This window comes from Mercenaria mercenaria, unplaced genomic scaffold (genome assembly GCF_021730395.1).
Source record: "Mercenaria mercenaria strain notata unplaced genomic scaffold, MADL_Memer_1 contig_3037, whole genome shotgun sequence".
In the NCBI taxonomy this organism is placed as follows: Eukaryota; Metazoa; Mollusca; class Bivalvia; order Venerida; family Veneridae; genus Mercenaria; species Mercenaria mercenaria.
The window spans coordinates 30,593-48,233 of record NW_026461140.1 but is presented as its reverse complement, the minus strand read 5'-3'; the positions used below and the strand labels follow the sequence as shown (position 1 = coordinate 48,233).

At 36.1% G+C, this 17,641-nt stretch overlaps 1 protein-coding gene across 1 annotated transcript in view; it reads right to left on the bottom strand.

The window, feature by feature from the left end:
* The window catches only part of LOC128552690 (uncharacterized), a gene marked incomplete at its 3' end in the record, with an annotated part of 37,347 nt that extends 20,266 nt beyond the window's left edge, over positions 1-17,081 (bottom strand). The window contains exons 1-4 of the mRNA XM_053533732.1: positions 16,470-17,081; positions 2,975-3,042; positions 2,486-2,611; positions 1,229-1,351 (exon numbers count right to left, since the gene is read on the bottom strand). Coding sequence (XP_053389707.1) covers positions 1,229-1,351; positions 2,486-2,611; positions 2,975-3,042; positions 16,470-16,927 — 775 coding nt within the window. The remainder of the gene's footprint in view (positions 1-1,228; positions 1,352-2,485; positions 2,612-2,974; positions 3,043-16,469) is intronic.
* Positions 17,082-17,641: the final 560 nt, after the last annotated feature.

The following is a 17,641-nucleotide window of genomic DNA, read 5'->3' as shown; positions in this document are numbered from 1 at the left end:
TAACAGCCCTGATTGAATGTACGGGGAGACTTTTCACGGCCGCCACACGGCACAAACAACGCTGCTGTAATAATAAAATAGAAAAAGTGGAAACTTCACAGGTCGCTCAACACGACAAATACGAAAATGTTGCAGGCTCGGTTTGATTGAGCCTGTTCATGGACGGTAGTGGAAATGCATGCTACCGTCCACGCTCTCTAGTCCCGGGCTGAGCAGAACTCAACAATTACACATGCTAAAAGTACAAAAAGCAATTCAGAGACATCCGCAGATGTATTCAAACGGCGGTGCACATGGAACCTTCAATGATACACGTGTTGTGAAGCCATTCATACAAAATGACATAAAATATACACATGTTCAAAGATTAGAATACGTATATCCAATTAATCAGAAGAAATAGAAACACACTTTCGTATAAAGGATCATAGCAGAGCACCGCAAGAGAACAATTACTGCCCAAATCACCATCGGATGGTTTTAACTGGTTTACTAGCGTCAAATCTCAGATCAAAATTTTGGTCGCAGTTTTCTAATAATCGAAGAGCTTTTGATAGTTGTTCCATACAGCATCGGAAAGCTCGTCCGAATGGGCAGGTTGTGGGCTAAGTCACAAGTTGAGAAATGAAATGCACTTACAGAAAAATAATGCCTGATTTAACGGCTAGTATTGCTGAATCGGGAAGGATTCGACCCCATTTTCTCGTGCTCAACATCAAATTTAATCATGTGATTTTCTGCACTTTTATATGAAGATAACGAATATTAGTAAATACGAGTAAACATATTTGCCTGCTTTTTTCATATTTGGTTTGATTGGCATTTTATCTTGCTCTACAATACATGTTCAAGCAGTCTGCTACGAGTATATAAGTAAGTAAGTAAGTAAGTAAGTGAGTGAGTAAGTATTTAAATTCTTAATTTATAGAGGGTATACAATTTAGCTAAGCTTATCTTCCACTGGGCCCTCTTAGGACTAGAATGAACAGCGTTATGATCATAATAACAAATATTTAACAGAAATTAAAGAAATCATATATGCATAAAACAAAAGACATGAAATCTAGTTAGCATTAAAATCCATTCATCTATATATCCATTTATAAAGTTAATTTAAAACATTGCAATGAAGATAAGTTTTCTGAGGAAATGACTGCGTATAATTTTACACGACAATTGCTATCAGTGACTTAGCATTGTATATACTTGTCTACATGAAATGAAATACCAAATTTTTCTTGCAGTTTTTCAAAATCTTTGGTTAATCTCTCTTGCACCCGTACTTCTCCACCAAATGTCACCAAAGCAACATTCTCATGATCGATACCTCCCTTTTTTAACTTTGCCATTCCTATAAAATATTTAAAAAAAATCATGTTATTGTATTAGCATGTTTGGTCCACAGACGCTTGGAGTTCAAACCCCCTTCCCATCTCCGCCCCTGCCTAATATCAGGCAATATTTTTAGTCTTACAAAACACACTGAACACTTATCTCAAACATTGAATTTGTTTTGTTACAAATTCAGCATGTTTTAAAAAATACCATTTAAAGTAAAGACAACCTACTCCGAGTGTTTCAATACAACCAGAGACTGGTGTTACCAACAGAGCCGGGACACAGACTATATCATAAATGGTTAACTTCGAAGGCATCTACTGTGATTGCCGAGAGGTCTGAGGCGCTGGTTCTTAATATTGCATTTCTTTTTGCAGGGCTGCGGGTTCGCTCCCCGCTTTTTTCCAATGTATTGTTTCATATTCTTTTTAATGTTATAATCTTAAGATAAAAATATTCGAAAAAAAGAGAAGAGAAATACCCACAGCGGGGAGCGAAGCCGCGGCTCTGACAAAAAAAAGACGTAGAGCATTATGAACCAGCGCCAAAGACGTCTCGGCCATCGCGTCAGATGACTTCGAAAGCGAATATTTTTATTATAACCACTGATGATATCGTCTGTGTCCCGGCTCTGTTGGCAAAACCAAGCTCGGATCTATTTTCGTATTCCTTGGAAACGTTTGGAGTAGTTTGTCTTTACTTTTTACTGCATTGGTAGTAAATGGTTATTTTTAAAACATGCTGAATTTGTAACAAAATGTATTCACTGTTTGAGATTATTTGCTCCGTGTGTTTAGAAAGACATAAAATTTTGGGTGGGGTGGAGGGCTTGACCTCCAAATGTCTGTGGTTTGGTCGGATTCTGACTTAAGCCTATCAGTATTAATATATAGTGCTGTAGACAAATCATATGACATGCTTTATTAAAGTATATAAACAAAGTATTTTCACAAACTTACTTCGGAAATGCCATAATAATTACAATATTTGCAAGGTAATTTGTTGCAGTAACTAAAAGTTAGATTCAACTGCGGTTTTATTCTGCTTCAAGTTCTACGTTTGCTATTTGATTTTAAAATAATTCAATAAATGGCCATGATAAGTTGATAAAATCTGACCGAATTCCTATTATCAAATCGACTCCTACCTTTCAAATAGTCTTTAAAGAAATTCTCAGCTTGGCTCCATGTATCTCCTTCTTTCATGCTATCTGATACATCAAGGCAGATGACATTGTGTGTTCCAGTTAAATCATGATATCCATTTGCTCTGGCTAAAATCATTATAAATACTTGAAATATTCAAAAGGCGTTATCGCAATAACTTTATCTATGTACACCTATTGTCTCCAAACCAATCGCAGCAATTGTAATATAGGTTCGATTCAAAATAAACTTTCATAGAGTTATGTCTAACTTCTAAATTTTGGCATAAATTTTGACATTCATGTTTAAGAACACTGTATTTGATAAAGATTTTAACCACCAGTATCTAAAATCTTGATAATAAACATCATTTGTTTTAGCAATATATGTGTTTGGTTAACAACGTTTAAACATTTCAAGCTTTAATACTAGTCATATGATGTAATACGTGAATACTGTCAATGAGTGAACTATATCTAATTGTATCATACCATCCTCTTTCTCCTTTTCTGCTTCCTGTCGCCAATATTCTATTGTCTCTGCGACCAAAGGACTGATTCTGGCAAAAGAATTCATATACTCAGGTTAGAGTGTAGTGAATAACGTTGCACGTCTGTTTGCTGTCGAGCCAAAGGTTATGTGTGTGTGTGTGTGTGTTCGAGTTTAACGTGTATTTCAACAATTTTTCAGTCATATAAACGACGGTGTCTACTTGTAGCCCAACTTTATAGTGCTGCCTCACTGGAATATCACGCCGTAGACACGTGGTATGATACCCCGCTCAGTCACATTATACTGACACCGGGCTAACCAGCCCTAGCACTATCCTCTTAATGCTGAGCGCCAAGCGAGGAAGCTACTAGTACCATTTTTACGTCTTTGGTATGACGCGGCCGGGGATCGAACCCACGACCTCCGCACTCGAAGCGGACGCTCTACCACTAGGCTACCGAGGCGGTTCAAAGGTTAACTAGTAACGTAACTGGGTATATGTATATGTATAAAGGGTATTAAAAGTTCTTTCCGCAAACAGCAATGTTATTGTGAAATAAAACACAATGATCCAAGCTCTCCTATTGTCATGGGTTTACTGTATAAGTTCATATTTGTAAAGATTGCTTTTTCCCACACAACTATACCGAAAATGTCCTTTTCCACTTAATTTCATCGGTGGGTAGGGTTTTTGGGGTGCATAATTAGAACATCATGTGATTCTATAATTAGAAAATGTGGCAATTTCAAAATTATTTGAACTTATTTCATGGGTGATTTTGAATTCAGTATTAATATAACAATAAGTCTTTTTTATTGGCGGTGTCCTTTTCCCATCATTTGAAACGACGGTGATATTTGCAAAAATAACTGAAATATCCTCTTACCTAAGAAGAACACATATACACAAATTAGATATTCTTTCGATAACAAATTTCTTTGCATCACTGTCGCAGATGTTTATGTGAGATAATTTACTGAAAAACTAACTTTTAAAAAGTCGATGATAAAGTGAAATATTATCCGGTATTAATCAATGCAGAAGTTTCATAGAAACCTTAACTGTATTTAATACTTTTATTTCTCTTATATGAAAACACAACAGATCTAACACAATTAACAAATATACACTATATCTCCATCTGTTTTCTCATTAAAGTGTTTAATGTACTGTATATGGTAAAAAGGCTTCTGGATCCATTTCATTATTCATTTATGTGCACTATCAGCTCAGTTTTATTTATTTGTTGTATATCTGATTTCTGAAAGGATATGCGGAATAAATATTTCATGATATTCAATATATACAGATGTAACGATTTTTATATACCTTTGTTACATATCAAAATAATTAGACCTTTTCGGCGTAAATGGAAATGTACACGACTACGCATATGTATACGTACTTTGATCAGTTTCGAGATGTTTTCTCAAAACATTGACACATTTTGAATACCAATAATTTTAACGAAAAATATAGCCAGTTTACAGAAAATGTCTCACATAATCGAACCATGCGATAAGCTCGGGTTGTCTAACTCTGTGCCATGACTATGATGCTTGGTATTAATATGAACTAATGAAACGTTATTCGTTGTTGTCTAAGAGGCATGCTCACTTGAATTTGATGATTTATATCCAGTTTTTAATTAGAACTGTAAAATAAGCTTGAAACGACAGTTTTTCAGGGTGAAGGACAAAAGGACAACGGATACCATATGCCTCACGGGTCTCCAACATCCGGGGAATTAAAACACTGATGGTGGTTTTTTTGTTCAGATTCAATAATTCGGGGACGGCCATTAGAAAATAAGAGGAGCTTGGCCTGTCAGATTTTGCTCAGACTCGTTTCCACTTTATTTAAGTACATAAAAACTTGGTGCGAAACATCGATTTACATAAATTTTACAATAAAATTGCGAAAAGCAATTTTTATGCGTCTTTGCAAACCATAACTTTATTTCTTCTGTAAACAGTATCATATAAACAGGCTATGCATAATAAGAACTTTTTACGGTGTAGCCAATTAAGCACAAGGTAAAAAGTTTACATGCCGTTTTTAAATTTAGTTTTAATGGGCAACATAATGACTGCACGAGAAGCAATATGTACATGTATGTTGATATCCTTGCTTGAATAGAAGTCAAATTGTAACAATACTGTCTTTCAAACCATAGGATATGGAACAGAATAAAATACTTGTATTTGTTAAGAGCGAAGCGAACGTATTTCCTGTTTAATATCTAGACCACTCGCCACCTAACTCAGTAGGAAGAGCACAGACTTGCGGATCTCGGAGTCGTGAGTTCGCTCCTCGCTCCTCGCTCATAACGATTTGATAAAAGACATCGTGTCTGAAATCATTCGTCCTCCGCCTTTGGTTCATATGGGGAAGTTGGCAGTCACTTGTGGAGAACAGGTTTGTACTGGTACAGAACCCTGGTATTTCAAAACCTGAGAATATACTTTGACCACATTAAAAAAGATAGGGTCGTGTACTTGAGTGTTTGCTCGACTGATTTGAAAAATAAGACCTCACGCGAATTTTCATAATGGGAATCTATAGAAAATCGTAACTTTCATAACGTTTTCGAGAATAGAAATAAATAACAAATAATTTGATGGCTCCAAGTTTCCTATGAAATATGGTTGTGATTCCAAATTTGTGTAAAACTTCCACACTGGGCGACAAATAAGTATAAACTAAACCTATGAAGCGCAAATTAGAGGAGGCAAATGTATTATGTCATTGTGGAAATATTCTATTTATTTAGAAAGTTTCAATATTCAAAATGACATTATACCAAACCATTTGTAGGGTGGTCAAACTCAGCTTTGCCATGACTATGAGACTTGGTATTAATATTAACCGATGATACGTTATTCGTTATTGTCTTTTGTTCGAAGTACATAATACATGTACGTAGTCGTACACATATACATTTACGCCGCTGTCATTCCCCAACTTTGTAATACAACCGATGTATGTCAACTCTCTAATCAATACTTATGTGGGTGTCAGAATAATTTGTATGTTTGATATATTGATAATGCTACATATAAGCACAGATAATGCTTGACTCTCTTTTCATGCTATCATTGCTATAACTATTGTTGAATTGCTGTTAATAATAGGATTTGGGTCATTTGTGACTGATTTGGGTTTATTATGTCGATAGCTGGATACCAGCATCACATATTATGTCATATACAACAGTTAAATGGAACCAGATATTTGTTAGAGCAAGTACTCGTTGTAAAACACTATATATAATTTTGGACCAATCAGAAACAAGTTCTATAAGTAGCACGTCTGCTAAGGTATAAATAGGTAGATGGATGACAGAGAGAGCATTCTTCTCCTGAGCTCCCGCCGCGCGCACATCGCGGAGAAGGCATTCGGCTCCACCGGAAGTCACCATAATTATATTGATGTCAGCTGTTGGAGTCGTAACGAAGGGCGGGAGCAGTGGTCCTAAGAAGGGTGGTTTACCTTCCTCAGTTCAGAGTTGTCTACGCACGCAGAATATGGTACTCCGAGAGGATTACGACAGATCAGCATGAAAAGACGACCGTCGACACTCTACGATGAAGACGATGGCGCAGATATTCTCGCTCATATGGGCTTACCCGGCAGCGAGTATAAATAAACTTACTTATCATCATCAGAGAGATCATTCTGTATCCAGCGATAGAAGAAGACACATCGAGGATACAACTAATAATTTATCCCAGTACCTTGATAAAGAAGTTATTGCAACTACTTGTCAGGGCGGATAAATTATTAAAAAGAAGATGTTTGAAATTCATAGACTAAAGAAGAGTTGCAGAATTTCAAAGTTTCGAGCTATAGGGCAAGCGCATAGGAATTTTACCTTAACAGTAGTTGAATGCTATAGACGATAGCAAATATAGGCCGAGCATCGAAAAGCTGAGACAGAGACCCAGAGTTTGGTAATCTACTGAGCTAGTAGGAGAGTTCCAGCTTTAGACGGTTCAACATTATGAGCGAAGTACAGCCAAGGCATCGGGAATATACCTATGATAGCATATAGGCGCTGAACATTCCAGGAGCCAGGGCATTCATATAGAGTTGTAACTTCAATTAAGAGGACAGAGGCCGAGCATCTATGCGATAGGACTCGTATGTTGTTGATTCAAAGACATTGAACTTCAACAAAAAGACCAGTCAAGTATAGAGTCTCCAGCCTATAGGAGTTTGAGCTTATGATTATTAATTAAAGATTGTTAGTTTGAAACATTTAGTGATTTGCCTGATCCCTGAAATTATTTAGCTTGTAATAGAAATCTTTTACAAATCATTGGTACACGAATAATTAAAGCAAGATAGCCAGAGGAAAATTCTATATATGAGATATTTGGTCTCACCTGCCATACGTTTTAACAAAGGACATTCTATTTCGTTTGTCAGCTAGTCTAAGACATATTCATCTTAGCAATTGAACCCATTTCATTGTTCAAGATACTAAAGGCGTAAGCACTTCCCTGGGACTTATAACTCGTATCCTGACAGTGGGTTCGAGCCTCACTCGGAGCGTGTAATTCTTCCTGTAAGGGAGCTATCCAGCTGGCTTATGGAAGGTCGTTGGTTCTACCAAGGTGCCGGCTCGTGATGAAATGATGCACGGAGGGGAAGCTGGTGTCTTCCTAAGCCATCAAAGCTGGAAAGTCGCGATATGATTTAACTTGTGTCGTAGCGATGTTAAACCCAACAAAAACAAAACAAAACTCATCAATACTTCAAATGAGCCAAACTTTTATGTGCAGAGTGGGAGTCCCTTTATCTACTAAAGTATATTTTCCCTAAATTGTCAGAAAAAAGTTACACACAGTCATTTTTGGGTATCTGTTTCCTACCCCACTGAATTAAAACTGATGTAGTTCAAGAATTGGTTATTTGTTCAGAAAGCATTGATACACTTATAAAGCTCGCCCTTCAAAAAAGCAGACTGCAGATTTTTATGCCGTTTCCTTCATAGAGGAATTGTATCACTTCAAATACTTGACTAAGTTGTAAAATTCTGTTCCGAGAAAAAGAAGAAAATGTATTTGATGAACTGTATTCTTCACCAAAGACAGAACATCCTTTATTTTTCTGCCCAAAAAAACCCAGACTATTTAACAAATTAGTGTGTTAACTGGTTGACATTATTTTAACTTATTATCCCCCGCCGATGAAATCGGGAGTGAGGTATTGAAATGGCGTTGTCCGTCCGTGCGTCCGTCCGTCCGTCCATCCGCAGCCATTTCTCAGTAACTAGCAGGTAGAATTTCATACAACTTATAATAAACATGAACCAACATACTGCGATGATGCCCTTTAAGTTTGTTTTGGATTGGTCAATTTCCCTCAGAGTTACTGCCCTTGACTTAATGAAAAATCCACGTCTGCAGCCATTTCTCAGTAACAAGCCGGTAGAATTTCATAAAACTTGAAATAAATATGAACCAAAATACTTCGATGATGCCCGGCATTTTTTTTAATTGGTCAATTTTCCTTAGAGTTATTGCCCTTAATTTAATGAAAATTCTAGGAAGCGGTTGGGAATATTTAAATAAAACTTCATATACATGTTTACCATTATAAGATTATGCGGCTTGTCAAGTTTCAGTCAGATTGCCCTAGTAACACCAGAGTTATGGCCCTTAGAAATTTCTTGTGTTAACTATATAGGGTACTATAGGTATGGCGATTTATGCTTTATATCTTGTAATATATTTGACCTAGAACTATGAAACTTAAGTTGAATTTTGATCACCATAATGTGGTTGAGCACACAGAATTTCGTCCGGATCTCTTTACTAATTTTAGAGTTATTGCCCTTTAATTGTTTGAAAATCCACAGTTTTGTACATAACAAACCAAACAAATTGGTAGAATTTCATTAAACTTCTTTCATTTTTTTCCATGAACACTTATTATAAACATGTGAAGTTGTGTACCCACACCTGGTCACCACCTTGCCTTGGTCACAACCCCTCCCCCCACCCCAAAATAAAAATTTCATTCCTTTTTTATTTTTGTCCCCCAACTTTCAATGAATATTAATCAACATGCAAAGTTGTACCGTTCCCCCACCTCACTCCTCCATCCAGTCATGCCCACCACCCCGATCATGCATCCCCCACCCCATTTTCAACTTCCATCAATATTTATAATCAACATGTGAAGTTTTGTACCCTCACCTGGTCACCCCCGCTGCCCCCAACCCCCCTCCCCACCCCCCCCCCCAAATAAAAGCATTCATTTTCTGTTAAATTAATTTTGACTAATGAAATTATTTGCTTCTTAGTAACATCCTTAACTTTTTGCCGGATATATCTTTTGCCATTCCTCACCACAAACCCTTTCGGCGGGGGATACCAATTCATCGAATTTGCTTGTTACCTTACACTTAAGGCCTCCTAACTAAGACAGCCAGTCTAAATCCCTCATATAATTCTTGTTACATCAAAGCAATAAAACTCCAATAAACGCTCCTTTTATTACTTTAGGTAACAACATTACATGACTATATCATTATCAAGGTTCGATGCTTGGAGAAAGACCATGACTACCTGGCTGTCCTAATGTTTATATTAGAAGTTTACTGTTTATCCATCAAATAAAGGACTTACGAGGGTTGTTAGAAATAACGTATACTTTTTCTCTAGCTTTTATATACTTTAATGAAACAAAACAAGAAATACAACATCGTAATTCGCAACCTTTCTGCTCACTGCACTGCAAATTTGACGTGATTCTGATATTTAAACAACGTTAACGACGTCGTGCCTCCATCGAGATGCTTCCATTATGTTTGCACTATTCAGTATTTGGAAATATCTTTTATTATATTTGATAAACCATACCTGAGTCATAATAAGTTGTTTGGTTAGAATACTAGAAAAGTATGAACACTTATGCCAAGCATCTCAGACAGGGTGCTTAACGTGAGTACTTGGTCTTTATCCAAGGTATCATACACGTTATTGACGTTAACGCGGAATCACAGATTTTTTTGTTTTCTCCTTTTACCTTCACTGCTTTAAAGCAAGTATGGGACATTTGCGAATCGTTCGTACCACTTGAAAATCAAGACACAGATAACCCAACATTGTTGTGGCGTTTGCTTCATTAGTTTATAAATTTCGCCAAAATGTCTACATAACTGAACAACTGCGAGTCGATGATGACATAACATGCGTTATAAACAGTGATACTCATTTAGTTTAAATGTTGTTTACTTTTGCCTTCTACGTACAAATGATTCAATACTCTCGGAGCGAAAATGTGTTCTATGATTGCGAATATTAGCGATAAAATTCAAATCACGATAGATGAAAAAGCGACTGCGCCGGTAATGCGTAGCTATGGTAAATAAAACGTTCCACGCGCTTCGCTTATCAGTAAAAATGTTACAAAAATGTATGACTAAGTAAGAGAAAGATTGCGAATTATAATAATATATATCACATTGCTCTTTACACAAAATACGTCTTCTGACACCAAAAGTCTACGTTATTTTTGAACCACCCCCGTATATTTGAAATGTTGTATTTATTGTTTTTGCATCTGATGGAGGATTGTATAAGATTTTACATAAAATAAAAAAATACCACTTTACCCTTTAAAGTGTCCTTAACATTTACCTTTTCTCGCTGAGAAGTTATCTCTGCCCGTGATGTGCTCTTTACTGCAGAGTTATATTAATTAGTTAACGCAGCTGCAAATTTTGTGTGGTACTTAAAGGAAACTCTTCAAGAGTTAATTACCTTTGCTTTTTAAAGTGATATAACATCGATTTAGTCAAGCTTAAGTATTAATAAACGCATATACCCTCCGCACGGTTTCATAAAAGTTGACCAGGAAGCATTATAAAATATAGTCTGCATTTCAAGCCGTTTAGTGTATTGCACTCCGATTAAACTAGTTTTGATTTTTTTGTTAACTACCAAGTAATCATGAGAAACAAACTTGTCGAAAACTTTTATCTTATATACACGTAATTTCTCTGAAACGAGCGCAGGAAGTATTGGAAAGCAATACAAAGTCCTCTGTTGGTTAGGAGAATGCAGTTTTGAGAAACTATTATACCACAATAAACCTGAGAATAGTTTAAATAAACATAACGCACATTAACTTATTATCAATGAAATGAAAATATTTACCATAAGTAAAATGCTAAACTAAAAGTAAGGATGATATTAGAATTTAAATAACCTGTGTCTATCAAACTGAATATTGCATTTTTTCTCTTACCAAGATTAATTTCAACCTCATCTTTAATTTTAATATAATAAACCATGTGACAGACATTTTCTGTCCTCTATCTGTTATGGAGAGGGAAAGAATTGTATGAAATGACAGAATAGCAAACTAACGGACAATTAGTCCCCAAAATGGATTCAGCCAGTAGGTTAAGATTAACTTGTTTTGTCCCTATTTTTTCCTTTTTTCCAGCTTTCTGGCATAGCCTCTTATGCCGATCTGGTATCTTTATTTTTGTTTTTTATTAAGGTTATAAGAAGTAGGTATTACAAATAAGAACGATGAACAACGGTGTAATGATTAGCGTATTATGCTTGTAGGAGTTAATTCCCTTTATTTAGCACAACAGTAGCAATATACTATGATTGCTTTAACCCTTGTTTTGCTGGACACAATTAATTCTGCCTTTGAGACCAGTGTAAGGTAGCAGGGTACACTTCGAATTTTGGCCCCCGTCAATATGATTGTAAATTTTTTAGAAAATTTAAACAGCCGATACATTAAGGTGGTACACTTTCGAATTTTGGCCCCCGTCAATATTTGTTATAAAGAGAACATCGTGATTTTGGATGTCTGTAAATTAAGGTGAGAGATAATGATTATTAATTCTTTAGAAAATTTATACAGCCGATACATGTAAAATTCTGATGTCAGTTGGAAAACTAACTGCTGGTAGCTTTGTATGATCAATGAGACACCATTTCGCGTAAAAATTCAATTCACGGAAGGGTTCTGTGCTTGTTGATTGATACTCAGGAACATTTTCGTTATTTTCCGAAAAAACGAGCTGGATGGGCCCCCATTCCGTTTATGTCCTGACGTTCAGTAAGGACTATTAAATTAAGAAATGCAATAAAACTGGACAGTGTTCTTGCAGCGGGATCATTGTAGACTGTTCAAAAGGTGCAAAATTGATGATTTTGGCACGCTATTTTTCATGGATGATGTAAACCTTTCGCTTTGATAACTTTCTTTATTCTTGTATGAGAATCCTGATCTTGCCATTAATTAAAAGCACAAAACATGCACGCAATTTATAAAATAGCCACCCAAATTTTGCTCATAGGGGAAGTGCAATATTGCGACTCGCTACATGTAAGACCGTCCGTGCCCAAAATTTTCGCATCTAAGTGTACCTTGCTACCTGTAAAATTCTGATGTAAGTTGTAAAACTAACTGCTGCTAACTTTGTATGAATCGGTGAGTCACCTTGGCGCGGGAAATTCAAATCACGGAAGGGTTCCGTGCTTGTTGATTGATACTCAGGAACTTTTTCGCTATTTTGTGAAAAACGAGCTGTATGTGCCCCCATTCCGTTTATATCCTGAAGTTCAATAGGAACTATTGAATTGAGAAATGCAATAAAATTGGGCATTGTTCCTGCAGCGGGATCATTGAGGGCTGTTCAAAAAGTGCAAAATTGATGATTTTGGCATGCTTTTTTAATGGATTATGTCAAACTTTCGTTTTGATAAGTTTCTGTATTCTTGTATGAGAGTCCTGATCTTGCCATCAATTAAAAGCACAAAACATGCACGCAATTTATAAAATGGCCACCCTGATTCTGCTCATTAGGGAAGTGCAAAATTGCGACTCGCTACATGTAAGCCTGGACGTGCCCAAAATTTTCGAATCTAAGTGTACCCTGTTACCTTAAGGGAAATCTGCCAAAATTAAATTTCGAAAGACCTCTTAAAATTGTGCGGTTTTACATATTTTAGAACCTCTTCTTTGATATTCTAAATTTTCTGAGGACTTAAAACGCTACCTGACGGCACAGCAGCTCAAAACTGTTACGGTGAGGACACATAAAAGCATAAAAGTCAGCATACACGCATACTATTTTTTCAGATTCTAGCACTATTTACAGGGTTCTGGTACAGTAAAAACATCATTTTTATCATAATTAACCCACGTAGCGCATATTTGGCACACTAGCTATGCATTTCATCAATCAGGGGGATGTTCGGACGGTGGGAACCCCATGAAATAGGAAAATAGGGGGTGGGGTCATTTTATTTTCGCAAAATGATGCACAATTGCCCTCATACCATTCCTAATGACAAAATACGTTAAATCATGTCAGAAAATGATAAAAACGGATGTATTGTACGTTCTTTGTCTCGTAGCGACAATTTGTAAATTTTGGCTACATTTATGCGTTAGGGGTTGGCAAGTTTAGACGCTCACATACAGACTTCTTTTCATGCTATTATAAACATTTTTTTTTGGTTTAATTTGTGAAAAATATATAATAGTTCAGAACTAGTGAAACCCTCTTTTGTTCATTAACTGAAAAATCTTAAGGTAGCAGGGTACACTTCGAATTTTGACCCCCGTCAATATTTGTTATAATCCAAAATTTTCGAATCTAAGTGTACCCTGCTACCTGTAGATCTTGATGCAGTCTGAACAAGATCTGCGCTGTTTCGCCTTTCGGTCAATATCGTTTTGGTAAACATCCTTTAATCACTCGATGGTACTGTCCGAATTGAAGATAAGACAAATTCTTTAAAGAAATTTAGCATGGCAAGGTTTAGGGCTCTACACAAGTTTGTATTATGCTAATTTTACAAATAACTCATTTTGTAATTACCTACTTATAGACTATTTCATATCTTATATGCTATATGTTGTAACCTACTTCTGAGAAATAAACAAAAATGATTAACTTGTTTTGTTCTGAAAGTTTGAGCGACGTCGTAAAATACAATGGCCTCACGACTGAAGGCCAATACATGTATTGGCTTTTAGCACTGTTACGGACGCATACGCATAGCTTGTAAGTTTAAAACCAATCTCTGACAACTTCGTCAGGGAGTCAAGTGGTTAGGGCATTGGACTTCCACACGTGCGACCTTGGTTCGAATCCCGCCTCAGGCACTTGGGACCTTTCGTCATTGAGATTGTATCCTCTTTAATTTCTGTTACGGCTAGAAGTCGTAACTCGTCCGAAGATGGCACTTCCTATGCCGAAATGGCTTACACGTCACCATAAATAATTACTCCTTTGAAGAGGAGAAATGTTACGGTCGCCTACGCATAGCTTGTAAGTTTAAAACCAATGTCTGACAACTGCGTCAGTGAGTCGACGCGTTGGCTCAGTGGTTCGAATCCCGCCACAGGCACTTGGGATTTTTTGTCAGGCACTTGGGACTTTTTCGTCGTAAAATTATTTAGTTTCACTAATTTCAGTTACTTAATATACTCGAGTTTAAGCTTTGTCAAGAAGGACAGATCGAAAACATTAATACTGAAACTGAAACTGATACTGCTAATGCGAAATGAAAATATAACATTGGTGCAGTTTTTATTTTTCAGATTCAAGTGTTGTAGAATACAAATGTAGTTTGATAATTACTTGTAACTTTGTCAACTTCCGGGAAATTTACCCTAACCTTTTAATTTTGCTATTTTGTATCATTAACACTTTCCAGAATATTTATCATTGTTGTTTTACTTCTGAAAAAAATAAAGAACAGTTGCAAAGTTTAAACCTTGATGTGTAACAAAAATGCCTGAATACATTAAACCGAAGAATAACATGCTATAATGAATCCCATAGAAATGACTAGGAAATATTGATGTAGGAGCTGTACTGTACTCGAACCGCTTGGGTCAAAATTTCTGTGCCTACCTACCAAGCTGAATACGTTTTATTGTAACAGGGCGCTTTATCGCTTTTAGGTTAACATTTGAAATCGTAAAGCGGATTCATCTACACCGTATCAAATTTGAACCGACTGTAGATTTAAACTTCTAAAACCAGGAAGTAAAATTTAAACGTTATGAGTTTCTTATATCTTTAAACGTTTGTAGAGGTTATGAGGGCGGTTAAAAATAACGTAGACTTTTGGGGTCAGAAGATGCATATTATGTAAAGAACAATGTGAAATATATCATTGTTATTCGCAATCTTTTTCTTATGTGGTTATACATTTTTTGTAACATTTTTGCTGATAGGCGAAGCGCGTGGAAAGTTTTAATTACCAAAGCTACACATGCATTACCGGCGCAGTCGCTTTTTCATCTGTCATGATTTGAATTTAATTGATAATATTTGCACTGATGAAACACTTGTTCGCCAGAAAATATGTCAAAATGCAGCAACACATCAGGCCAACATACACAAAGAATATGCCATCATTCGGACGTAAGAGTGAACAACATTTAAACTAAGTCAGTATCACTGTTTATAATGCAAGTTATGTCGTCATCGACTCGCATAGATAATCAGGCAGTTGTGTAGTTATGAAAAGCAACTCATTTTTATTTATATTTAAAAACTAATGGAGCAGACGCCACAACAAGGTTAGGTCATCTGTGTCTTGATTTTCAGGTGGTTAAACGATTCGCAAAATGTCCCATACTTGCTTAAAGACAATGGAGGTGAAGAGAGAAAACAAAACATCCGTAATTCCGTGTTAACGTCAATGTCTGACGCCTTGGATAAAGACCAAGTACTCACGTTTAGCACTCTGTCTGAGATGCTTGGCATAAGCGTTCATACTTTTCAGTATTCTAACCAAACAGCTCATTATGACTTAGATGTTGTTCATCAAAATTAATACAAGAATTTTACAAATATTGAATAATGCAAACCTAATGAAAGCATCTCGATGAAGGAACTACGTCGTTAACGTGCGCCGGGTTCGTGTAAGTAACTGTTTTCGAAGTGATGTAATTCCTGACTGTATGAACAGAATCACGCCAGATTTGCAGTGCAGTGAGTAGAAAGATTGCGAATCACGATGGTATATTTTTTGTTTTGTTTCATTGAAGTATATAAAAGCTAGAGAAAAAGTCTACGTTATTTTTGAGCAACCCTCGTATCAGTTTATCAGATTCAATTATCGCCATCTTTTCCAAGAAAACGTTCACAAGGCTAGAATATCATGTGCTTCTTTCTTTAGAAAATGAGGCCAATGTCTAGGTTCTGACCAATTTAAATGACATAAACGACGGACGACGCAATAGGGGCAATACGGCGTATACTATTCTATCCTCATTTGGAGCATGTTTATTACTAGCGATCAGTAGTTAACTGAAAATTAACATAGTTGGCCCGATATTTATTTTTGGCGCTACTAATAATAATAAAGAGCATATTTTATTGACTCAGCTTGCACTTACAGCGTGATGAAACAGAGAAAGAACGGTATTTTAAAATTGTATAATTAATTGCTTTATATATTTACGAAAGCACTGTAGTTAGCACTTACGTTTCTGCTATGCTGGTAGATCTCTTTATAGTGTCCTTGCTCGTCACAGCGCTGGGATACTTTGTACCAGATTCCACCAGTTTTTCTTGATATGCATGTGGTAGTGATTGTTTCTTTATGATATCCGCTTGGTACTGCAACAACTCTCTTTGGCGAGAGACACTTTGTTTAAAAGTTTCAATCGCATCATAATTTTCTTGCACATTATCTAAGAGCCTTGCATTGATATCTTCCAAAGTGTGAAAAATTGTATCTCTAACCTCTGTCCTGTCATTCAGACTTTTTATTGTTTCTTTTACTTTTTCTACCTCTGATTGTAAATCCGCAAGTTCTTCAGCGACGGTTGCCTTAACGATTGGTGGCACCGTTTCTTTTAAAGTTTCTTTCAGATTTTCCTGTGATACTCCTTCCATCTTTTCCGAAAAATGACTTTCAAGTCTTTTGTCTTCGTCAGACATTTTGCAAATATTTCTTTTAATCTAAAGTGCACATTTAAAAAAACCTGTGTTGTCGGCACTGAAGCTAACCAATATTTCCATAAACTGTCCTCTAAATTCCCTTTCTTTTCTTTTTTTATTATCTAACGCATCTAATTAAAACGATTTAGCGAAAAAGGACCCAGGTACCTCACAATGCTCGAGGTAGTAAGCTAATGACGTGAATCTTGCTTGTGTGGTTAGATTATATATAACCAAGTTTTACCTTTGTGTTATAAATATAAAGTTTCCTAGAACCTCACTTCCTCTTAAAATGCATGTAACGGTACATCAGAATGCGTCTCGCACTAATACGTATCAGATATAATACATAGAGGATATTCAAGGTTTTAGCATGAATATGGTTTTTATTTTCATCGAGTGGTATGAAAATGAAATATTTCACGAGTGGCGTAATCAAGCAAAAATCTTGAATTTTCCGTTTATTATATACACAAATGATTTAAAACGCCGTTTGTTTACATTTAGAAGTTTGAACGAGCGACAACTACAACAATGCATTTTCAGTATCAGTCGAAATTTTGTCTTATTTTAGAAATAAAGAACAACAACAAAAAAAAAAACAACAACAGCAACAACAACAAAAAACGTTACTTTTACAGCATCCGCAAAGACATTAAATATGAAAGTGTAGTTGTACGAGTTGCGTACAACTCGCACTTCACGATAATTTCG